The sequence below is a fragment of the Schistocerca gregaria genome, chromosome 7 (assembly GCF_023897955.1).
Source record: "Schistocerca gregaria isolate iqSchGreg1 chromosome 7, iqSchGreg1.2, whole genome shotgun sequence".
NCBI lineage: Eukaryota > Metazoa > Arthropoda > Insecta > Orthoptera > Acrididae > Schistocerca > Schistocerca gregaria.
In genome coordinates this window covers 411929717-411941678 of record NC_064926.1, presented here as the reverse complement: position 1 = coordinate 411941678, position 11962 = coordinate 411929717, and the positions used below count along the sequence as shown (strand labels likewise).

The 11962-nt window shown below is 44.7% G+C and overlaps 1 protein-coding gene across 1 annotated transcript in view; it reads right to left on the bottom strand.

The window, feature by feature from the left end:
- Positions 1-1217: 1217 nt before the first annotated feature.
- LOC126281991 (lachesin-like) overlaps positions 1218-11962 on the bottom strand; it is a 1255045-nt gene continuing 1244300 nt past the window's right edge. The window contains exon 10 of the mRNA XM_049981377.1: positions 1218-3122. Coding sequence (XP_049837334.1) covers positions 2875-3122 — 248 coding nt within the window. The 3' untranslated portion in view covers positions 1218-2874. The remainder of the gene's footprint in view (positions 3123-11962) is intronic.

Here is an 11962-nt window from a genome sequence, read left to right as displayed (position 1 = left end):
CTCTCCACATCTGGAATGACTCCCCCCGGCATGCACACGGAGTGCACATTGGTTTTCTTCACCTCTCTTGCTGCCATATCCCTAAAGGGTCCCATTACGCGCCTGACGTTGGAGCTCCCAACTACCAGGACGCCCACCCTCTGCGACTGCCCGGATCTTGTACACTGAGGGGCAACCTGTGGAACAGGACAAGCAGGCATCTCTGGCCGAACATCAGTATCAGCCTGAGACAGAGCCTGAAACCGGTGCGTCAGAAAAACTGGAGAGGCCTTCCGTTCAGCCCCCCGGAACGTCTTTCGCCTCAAGCCACACATCGAGACAACCTCCCACTCTACCACATGTACTTCGCAGAACAATAATGCAGATAATTTGGATGTGGAAATCTTAATTTAAGAGCCCATTTTTTGCTACATTAAGTGTGGTGTCAACAGCCGTACCATGATCAGTGGAAAGTGCGGCTTAAACCGTAAGTTACTTGCTTTACTAATTTTTATAACTAACACAAGTTCTTCAGATGCTTTTAAACATGACGCAGAATTCTCAGTGTTTGGATATTTTATGAGTGGGACTTAATTCTGATAGGCTCTTTCATTCGAAATGACTTGTAGAATACTGAGCTGTGACTGGCTGTTTCGTTTTAATGGCTTGTATAATACTTGGCTCTTACTGGAGGAGAGGAAGGGTAGGGAAGACCATCATGAATTTATGTGTTCGATATCACTGATGATGTCATGTGTTCTAGGTCATTGACGATGTCATGCACTGAAGTTCAACGTTGATTGACGATCTTATGGATTGTCCCTGGTCCTGCTGTTATGCAGCCCCTAAAGTCGATTTGTACCTCAAATTACCATTGGGCAGCACTGTGATTACCTCTCTACTCTGAAACTGAAAAACAGAGCTATGGTCGAACTAACATCTCTGGATTCAGCCACAGAAGGAAATGTTGAGTTGATGCAGCAACCTGCATTCGGGCGTCGTTGGGCTGCAAAATGACACCTGATGAATGTTCAGTTAATTGTGTCCTTAAGTCATGTAACAAAGAACAGAACAACTAACACGAAAAACTATGAGTTTTTTCCTTAATCTGTGAAACTATGTATAGTGAAACACTTGTTTCAAATTTGTTTATAGCAGATACACTATTTGTGTTGTTTCCAGTGGCAGTCAGAAACGGAATATAACATTTTAGGAATTTACGGCAGTAAAAGTCTTACTTTTTTTCTTAGTAAACAGGAGTATTTAATTATTCATATGATAGTTATTACACAGTTTTACATCTAATAACATACATCTCTCACACATACATCATAACAAAGTAATGTACAGTACACAGTTACACAAAATTACCTTCTCGCTCATCTTTCCCATGTCCAGCCTTCGTGAAATGCAATAGGAAAGCTTTTACTCTCAGGTATCCGATAAAACACAGACTAATTGATATGCGGAAGGAACAACAGTTCCTACGTTACTTAACAACACTCCACGTTTACAAAAGTGGTTTACAATGTTCACTGGCGTGTGTAATTTGCAGAAAGCAGGACGAAAATATTTTCTGTACTCGGGGTCAGCAAAATCTACAAGCAAACGGCCTTCCTGCAAGCGTATTTTCTGGAAAATTATCGAAGACAACATCCATGAGAGACAGGTGAGGGTTGATGTATTGTGGTGTAACCATTCGTCTCGTCCAACGAAGGGAATTCTGTCCTCGGAGGGAACTTGACAGTTTGCAGCGTCTCTGGAAAGCGCATTGTTATCCCTGGGTGACATAGTGTCGTAAGAGAACAGAAGCAAGAGATAGTCACTGCCCTGTGCGCCAGTTCAACTACCCAACGGCAACCATACTCATTAGTCGTTATACTATCTTGTTTTGCAAAAGTCTTGAATGGAATGATGTTGCACCACTGGAGGAATTCATTCGTTTATAGTGTAGCAGTACATATGCCTTGATATCAGATGAGAAGAACGCATTTGACAGATATTACAGCACGTTCTCACAGCGATTCGTCAGATACTTTCGATGCAATGGAATTCTTTTTTTTTTCATTTATTCAGTTAGGCAATTATATACCATCTAATAGCCTATTAAAACATTATCTGATCTCGGTTACGTCAGAAGAATGTATGGAATGTCTGTGACGTGTGGCAGGTTTAGTATTGTTTCGCAAAAGGAGAAAGTAGGTAGTGAGAAACGCCGAAAAGCCAACAAGTCTTTGCAAAAAATGAAGTCTCCATTCACGTTGTGGATTTAACAGAGTTCACTTTGCCACATACCTTCGTTGTGTAGCGTACGTTTGCTTATATACAGTCAGTATTAAAATTCACATGAAAATGTTCAATTTCGCTCGAGAATACCTGCTTCAAAAATGCACAGCAGTTTGTATCACTTCGAAAGTTTATTACAACACTGTCACATTTTTCAAAGAAGAAGATTTCCAGGTTGAGCGTTCCACGGCAGACTTCGGTGCAGCTGCTATTTCTTCCATGTGATGCGATTTTGCAGTTGATATCATATATCTGAAGGGGATGGCAATTTATGGCTTGTCCTTAGCAAAAGGTATGCAGTCATGTTGGACGAACAACTGTTTTCTGTTTTCATTTACTGCTTAAAAGCGAGCCACGCTCGCCAGCTGCTCTACACCAGGTACTGCACTACCACGTAGAGTGGGTTTTATACTGGTATGTTACTACAGCGTTCCAGGATTATTGTTTTCATCGTGTGACTCCATCTGAAATCGTTGCCGTTGTGCAGACGTAGGCTGTGAGAGAGGTGAAGTATGTCGAGGCTGCCCTGACATCCGGAAGCAGGTGGCAGCTCCTGCCCGCCCGAGCAGACCAGCAGCTCTACGTCGCCCGCTGCAGAACCGTCGAGCGTCACCGGCAGTCAGCGGCGGCTGGCGTGAGCAGCGGCATCAACAGCAGCGGCAGCAGCCAGTGCGCCGGCGTCACTCTCGCGCCCCTCGACACGGCGCCGCGGCGCGCTCCCGAACTCACGCTCGCCCCCGCACCTGCTGCCCCCGCCGCCCCCGAGGCAGACGCCGCCCCGGGCAGGTCACGTGACGGGCCAGGAGGCTGTGGCAGTGGCTCCACCGGTGACGCCGCCACCATCGCCTGCAGGGGCGCTGCAACAGTCCGTGAAAATCCGCTAGCGTCTGACGTCGTACAGGTTGAGAACATAGCGTCACTTCGCAACTGACCTTTACTACTACAGTATCTAACAAAATTATTGACAGTACGTATGATGAAAAATTTGTCAAAAAGTGACATTTTACTTTTAGAATATCTTAATAATACGCTGAAGAACCAAAGCAACTGCTATAGAGGAAAGGTGCCTATTATTCGATAGTTCCCTAATATCAGACTCCCCAACTGTGCTCATGTTAGACGTTGTTCTCTGGTGGAGAGTTTCGTAAACACGTCTATTGTGTGCCAGACTACGACACAGCGAGTAGGACGCCATAGTTGAGCCGGACACAGTACGTAGAGGTTTATACAAAATTTCTTGTGTTTGGAGTTTTTGCGACATCGGTGTTGAGACAATATTTCAGGCTAAAGGTGAGGAGATATTACTGCAATCTTTTATTGTTGTTATTTGTAACTGTACTACCTATAATTATTGACAATTAGTTTAATTTTCCAACGAACATTGTTACCAAGTGCGTGATTCTTTGTGTAAGATGGCGAAATTCATAATATGCGATAGTACGGGGGATCAAAATACACGACAGTGTCGCATATTACGATACCTTTCGCATATTAGGGGAATTCTTTCTCTCTCGATTTTTTATATGTAATTTACCCAATACTGTCATGCGATAACAATATTTCATCATTTATTGTAGTAAAATTTTGGTAACTGCGTTTATTCTAATTCGATTAAATTATCATAAATAGGGATTACTTTGACTAGTCTTATAATCAGAAGTTGGAATGTTTTCTGGAACTTGATGGACGGTGCACCTGCAGGACCAATATCAGCTTGTCATCCAAGTGGCTGGATAAACACTCACGTATTTACTCAGTGGTTTGATCATTTTGTGAGTCATGTAAATTCTCGATGTGTTAGATAAAGCACGTGAAAATAATGTTCATATTGTAAGTTTGCCACCTCACTCAACGCATAAATTGCAGCCACTTGAGGTCGGATTTATGGAGCCTTTGAAAACCTACTATGTCCATGTGATAGAAACGTGGTTGGCAAGTAACACAGGTCGTGTTGTCACCCCATTATGAATAGCCAAGTTATTTGGGGCAGCTTACAACCGAGCAGCAGCAGTGGAAGCATCTGTGAATGGATTCAGAAAAACATGTCTCATCCCATGTAACAGAAACATCTTTAGGCAACATGAATTTTCAATTCATCGCCATGGTAACGCTATTCAAGAAAGAAATGCCAAAAACGGAAATGAAACTACTAATGTTGATGGTCAAGCTGTCAGCCCGGTAGACATCAGACCTCTCCCACACATCGCAAAACCACCTGGAGATAGTGTAATAGGTCAAACATCGCGTTCGTGCTCTGCTGCGTTACTAACTTCAACTCCTTATGTGAAGTAATTGCCAGAATCTAAACAGAAGAAATCAGAGGCTGAAGCTAAGAAAGCAGCGAGAAATTTATTTGGGGAGAAGAGTGGAAAATTTTCCAATCTTAGATCTAAAGCAGAAGAATCGTCTAGTGACTCGGCATCCGATGTCCTTCATAATGACAGTGGGGATTCAGACAGCAGTGGTGACAATGACGCAGAGTGTCTGTTCTGTACTGGGCGGTTTTCTGAAGGCAAACATGGGGAGAAATGGCCACAGTGCACGAAATGTTATCGCTGGGCTCATGAATAATGCGGTGTCACAGAATACAATTTTGTTTGCCCCGGATGTCGTAAATATAAACCTAAGTAGTGTGAAATGAGTGAAGGATAACAGAAATGAATGAACATGTAAAAATTTTATATTCATGTGTGATTACTATGTAATAAAATAATGAAAGCAAAATGTTATTACTATCTCATATTAGGAAACCTTGATCTCATTTCTACGAAATGCCTTGTTTGTGAAGATTTAATAACTAAAAGATTGCTTGTTATTGCAAATACGATAATTGTATGATAAAATTAAATAATGCAAGATCTTATTACAATCATAAAAAATACAGCTGCACCTACTTTTAGGTCTTTCAAATGGGTTTTCAAAAGTGTGTCTTATATTAGGCACCTTTCCTCTACCTGTCTAATATCGTGTATGCCTCCGCGAGCACGAAGAAGTGCCGCAACACGACGTGGCAAGGGCTGGATTAATGTATGAAGTAGTGCTGGAGGGAACTGACACCATAAATCCTGCGGGGCTGTCCATAAATTCGTAAGAGTACGAGGAGGTGGAAATCTCTTCTGAACAGCACGTTGCAAGGCATCCCAGGTATACTCATTAATATTCACGTCTGGGGAGTTTGGTGCCCAGCGGAAGTGTTTAAACTCAAAACAGTGTTCCTGGGGCCACTCTGTAGCAATTCTCGACGTGTGGGGTGTCGCACTGACCTCCTACAATCACCCAAGTCCGTCGCAAAGAACAGTGGACATGAATGGATGCAGGTTGTCATACAGAATGTTTACGTACGTGTCATCTGTCAGTATCGTATTAGACGTATCTGGGGTCCTATATCACTTCTACTGTATACTCCCCACACCATTACAGGTCCTCCACCAGCTTGAACAGCCACCTGCTGACATGCAGGGTCCATGCCTATTGAGGTTGTCTCCATATCCGTACAAGTAAATCCGCTCGATACAATTTGAAACGAGACTCGTCCGACCAGGCAACGTGTTTCCAGTCATGAACAGTTCAATGGCAGTGTTGACGGATCCAGGCCAGGCATGAAGCGTTGTTTCGTGCAGTCATCAAATCCCCACTTCATTGCTACCTTGGAAATGCTCTCCCACCGCTCGCGCGCCAACTATAACGTCACGTTCAAACTCACGTAAATCTTGATATCCTGCAGCTGTGACCAACCTGACAAATGCGCCAGCAGTTGTGTTATACAGTTTTACTCACTAAGTATTGCCACCAAGAATAACTCCGAAAATATGATAGTGGGTGAAACGTTTGTGGGAAAAAAGTTGCATGGGACAATGGGGGCCACAATATCACGTTGGTTTTTTGTTGCTTGATGGGATCGCTTCAGAGATATGAAGGTCAACTGAGTTTTTAAAATGGGATGTTATAGTTTGGTACTTCTTTTCTGATAGCGACAATCGAGACGAATACAGTGATGTGTAATAGTCTTTGAAAGTCAGCAAAGGTCATATAGGTGGCATGTACGTCCATTTACAGAAGGTGTTAGAAGTGATGACCATTGGTATCAATACAGTTGTGCAATATTCGTATAACGGATAGAGTGGTATTACTTATCACATCGGCGCTTAACAAAGCACACACTCTGAAAATTCTATCTTGACACCAGAGGTGTCAAGTCTGGCGAACGAGCCGGCCGAAACACATCTTCTCCGCGTCGAATCCTACGATTTGGGAATGGTCTCTGCAACTAATTTCTATCCATCAGCGAAAAATGTGCCCCACATCCATCGTATTGATTACACGCTGTGTTCCTTGATCCTAAAGGTATTTCTTCCAATAATTGACCTAGTTTTTCTTGCACCCAACATGGATTTTAACGCATGTTACGGGAAATACTGAAACAGAGGATGACAGACTAAAGGCCGAATTACTAAATGTCTTCTTCCAAAGCTGTTTCACAGAGGAAGACTGCACTGTGCTTCCTTCTCTAGATTGTCGCACAGTTGACAAAATGGTAGATATCGAAGTAGACGACAGAGGGATAGAGAAACAATTAAAATCGCTCAAAAGAGGAAAGGCGCTGGTCCTGATGGGATACCAGTTCGATTTTACACAGAGTACGCGAAGGAACTTGCCCCCCTTCTTGCAGCGGTGTACCGTAGGTCTCTAGAAGAGCGAAGCGTTCCAAAGGATTGGAAAAGGGCACAGGTCATCCCCGTTCTCAAGAAGGGACGTCGAACAGATGTGCAGAACTATAGACCTATATCTCTAACGTCGATCAGTTGTAGAATTTTGGAACACGTATTATGTTCGAGTATAATGTCTTTTCTGGAGACTAGAAATCTACTCTGTAGGAATCAGCATGGGTTTCGAAAAAGACGATCGTGTGAAACACAGCTCGCGCTATTCGTCCACGAGACTCAGAGGGCCTTAGACACGGGTTCACAGGTAGATGCCGTGTTTCTTGGCTTCCGCAAGGCGTTTGACACAGTTCCCCACAGTCGTTTAATGAACAAAGTAAGAGCATACGGACTATCAGATCAATTGTGTGATTGGATTGAGGAGTTCCTAGATAACAGAACGCAGCACGTCATTCTCAATGGAGAGAAGTCTTCCGAAGTAAGAGTGATTTCAGGTGTGCCGCAGGGGAGTGTCATAGGACCGTTGCTATTCACAATATACATAAATGACCTGGTGGATGACATCGGAAGTTCACTGAGGCTTTTTGCAGATGATGCTGTGGTGTATCGAGAGGTTGCAACAATGGAAAATTGTACTGAAATGCAGGAGGATCTGCAGCATGGTGCACGGAATGGCAATTGAATCTCAATGTAGCGAAGTGTAATGTGATGCGAATACATATAAAGATAGGTCCCTTATCATTTAGCTACAAAATAGCAGGTCAGCAACTGGAAGCAGTTAATTCCATAAATTATCTGGGAGTACGCATTAGGAGTGATTTAAAATGGAATGATCATATGAAGTTGATCGTCGGTAAAGCAGATGCCAGACTGAGATTCATTGGAAGAATCCTAAGGAAATGCAATCCGACAACAAAGGAAGTAGGTTACAGTACGCTTGTTCACCCAATGCTTGAATACTGCTCAGCAGTGTGGGATCCGCACCAGGTAGGGTTGATAGAAGAGATAGAGAAGATCCAACGGAGAGCAGCGCGCTTCGTTACAGGATCATTTAGTAATTGCGAAAGCGTTACGAAGATGATAGATAAACTCCAGTGGAAGACTCTGCAGGAGAGACGCTCAGTAGCTCGGTACGGGCTTTTGTTAAAGTTTCGAGAACATACCTTCACCGAAGAGTCAAGCAGTATATTGCTCCCTCCTACGTATATCTCGCGAAGAGACCATGAGGATAAAATCAGAGAGATTAGAGCCCACACAGAAGCATACCGACAATCCTTCTTTCCACGTACAATACGAGACTGGAATAGAAGGGAGAACCGATAGAGGTACTCAGGGTACCTTCCGCCACACACCGTAAGGTGGCTTGCGGAGTACGGATGTAGATGTAGATGTAGATGTAGAAATAACATTCCCATGGTACGTGAGTGTAGTAAATAAATAAGTCAGTAAATAAAATCAAATTAAACGTCAGGATGTTTAATTCTGACAGAGGAACAGCTAATTAATACGTACGACTCTGCTTTATAAACACTTCTTGTGTGACTCAGGTTTTGCATAGGACTGAAGTGGATGCCATAGTAAGTTTCCCGACATGAATGTAAGTGCTGATAGACGATTTGTAGAGAGACGAGCCCTATTGGGCCTTTAGTATGGATCATCTACCAGCTGCAGCAGAGCAGCGATCCGTTATCCGTGAGATTAGCGTTATTAAATTCTTTCCAGGTCATTGAAATTTAGTAGTAGTATGACCTATTATTTTTATTACGGTGCTACATTCAGGATGCCAAAGCACACCTGGGTCCGGAGCATCTTGCCCTAGTTAGCATTATTTCGGGAGTTATTGGTGTTTTTTTGTTAATTTTACTGAAATTTAGATAAGCTCTGTATTAAACTTGCGAGCACCAAATATGGTATGAGGACCAGATAGACATCATAGCAATAGGCGCTTTTTTGAGATTGGGGGGTATTTCAACAGTTATTCGCATTTGTTTCTACTCTAGATGTATCATTGTAGAATATCTAGCGCACTGTGGTCAAAGTTATTAAATTATTTGGTAAAGCAGGGAAAATGAGATATCAAGTGACAAGATTGAGGTCTTTCAGACCGACAACGAAATCAGAGGATTTGCTGAACGCTCTTTCAAAAGTGAGAAAAATTGATACGGGCTTTCCCTCTAACAAGTGCTATGAAACACGCTGTAGAAGGAACGGGCTCGGGAGCACGAAGAAGAGTCGGCAGTCAATGTACTCCGACTTCACATCGTTGTATTCACTGATTCACGGAAGGTTATATACAGAATTTATGACCATGCAGCAAGGTGCTATAAACGTATTTTGAAAATTGTACAGCGCGTTTCGGACTCCGTTTGTGGTGAGTTGCACCGAGTGGAGACAGCGGAGTACGATCTATGCTGACGAAATATCACTTCCACAGACGTATTGGGCTTTTACATTGAACGGTTAATTTTAATTAGACATTTATAAGTGTGGCAACCTAAACATTTTCATATGTACTCCGTTGTCTGCTATAAAAATCGAGTGGCAGTACAGGCATACTTTGGCATTGAAAGTGTTCGTGTATTAAGGTCGTCATATACACTCCTGGAAATGGAAAAAAGAACTCATTGACACCGGTATGTCAGACCCACCATACTTGCTCCGGACACTGCGAGAGGGCTGTACGAGCAATGATCACACGCACGGCACAGCGGATACACCAGGAACCACGGTGTTGGCCGTCGAATGGCGCTAGCTGCGCAGCATTTGTGCACCGCCGCCGTCAGTGTCAGCCAGTTTGCCGTGGCAGACGGAGCTCCATCGCAGTCTTTAACACTGGTAGCATGCCGCGACAGCGTGGACGTAAACCGTATGTGCAGTTAACGTACTTCGAGCGAGGGCGTATAGTGGGCATGCAGGAGGCCGGGTGGTCGTACCGCCGAATTGCTCAACACGTGGGGCGTGAGGTCTCCACAGTACATCGATGTTGTCGCCAGTGGTCGGCGGAAGGTGCACGTGCCCGTCGACCTGGGACCGGACCGCAGCGATGCACGGATGCACGCCAAGAACGTAGGATCCTACGCAGTGCCGTAGGGGACCGCACCGCCACTTCCCAGCAAATTAGGGACACTGTTGCTCCTGGGGTATCGGCGACGACCATTCGCAACCGTCTCCATGAAGCTGGGCTACGGTCCTGCACACCGTTAGCCGTCTTCCGCTCACACCCCAACGTCGTGCAGCCCGCATCCAGTGGTGTAGCGACAGGCGTGAATGGAGGGACGAATGGAGACGTGTCGTCTTCAGCGATGAGAGTCGCTTCTGCCTTGGTGCCAATGATGGTCGTATGCGTGTTTGGCGCCGTGCAGGTGAGCGCCACAATCAGGACTGCATACGACCGAGGCACACAGGGCCAACACCCGGCATCATGGTGTGGGGAGCGATCTCCTACACTGGCCGTACACCTTTGGTGATCGTCGAGGGGACACTGAATAGTGCACGGTACATCCAAACCCTCATCGAACCCATCGTTCTACCATTCCTAGACCGGCAAGGGAACTTTCTGTTCCAACAGGACAATGCACGTCCGCATGTATCCCGTGCCACCCAACGTGCTCTAGAAGGTGTAAGTCAACTACCCTGGCCAGCAAGATCTCCGGATATGTCCCCCATTGAGCATGTTTGGGACTGGATGAATCGTCGTCTCACGCGGTCTGCACGTCCAGCACGAACGCTGGTCCAACTGAGGCGCCAGGTGGAAATAGCATGGCAAGCCGTTCCACAGGACTACATCCAGCATCTCTACGATCGTCTCCATGGGAGAATAGCAGCCTGCATTGCTGCGAAAGGTGGATATACACTGTACTAGTGCCGACATTGTGCATGCTCTGTTGCCTGTGTCTATGTGCCTGTGATTCTGTCAGTGTGATCATGTGATGTATCTGACCCCAGGAATTTGTCAATAAAGTTTCCCCTTCCTGGGACAATGAATTCGCGGTGTTCTTATTTCAATTTCCACGAGTGTATTTGTGTACCTCTGACATTTGTCATTCTTCTACTATTCGTAGCCATTCTGAACTACGGTTTTGATAGGTTTTATAATCGGGTGTGAATTTCGCTGAAAAACGTATGAAGTTTTTGATCATGAACTGTTGGAACACTACACATTATGCACTATCTCTTCAATGAATTTTAGTGCAAGTATAGATGTTCAGACTAGGCGTAGTGTTCTGCAGTTTCTTCTCTCTACTACACAGTAGAAGAGTATGTAAGTGTAGGAACAAGAATTGTATATAAACTGACTGAGATACCGCTAAGTGGGGCGCGACTGCCGGATGCTCAATGGTGTCGAAAAAGAGTATCTTCACGAAAGCTTGGAGGTAGCTCCATCGGACTGTGCAAGAGTGAAAGCAAGAACAACTAATTCATCAATCTGACCACAGCGCATAGCACACAGACTGCTCAGCTGTAACGAGATTAAATGTAGTAAAGTCACCTAGAGGTTTCATCAGAACACATTTCTGGATGCAGACTCTGCATGTTCGAAGACTCTGCAGTTGAATACTAGATTACTCGAGAACGGTGACACGCTCAGGAAACGAGTACACATAAAGTCACAAGTGTGTGTGTGTGTGTGGGGGGGGGGGGGCGGAGGGATGTCATCGCCTGCTGTAAAACCTCCGCTCTTCTCAAGCTCCTCAAACTGCCGAGTCAACCTTCACACAGAGAGACCGATTTTATGATCATATCGACCACCCAGATGACGACTTGGCTTGTTAAAGCAGACACAGAATTTGGAAAATGTGTTAAATGAAAGACAGAACGTCGCAAAGGAGATACCGTCAGTGCCCTGCAGGGTCGATACCTCCTACCGATCGGACTGACAACCTAATGACGGACACTGGCTACTGCAGTAGTACTGAGCACTGCGAGATACCCGCTACTGACGTAATCATGTCCTTGCATGGTCTTACGCAGATAGCAAGACAACGACGTCTAGTCCTACTGCCCTCACAGCCTGTCACAGAGATTTTTCGAAAAAT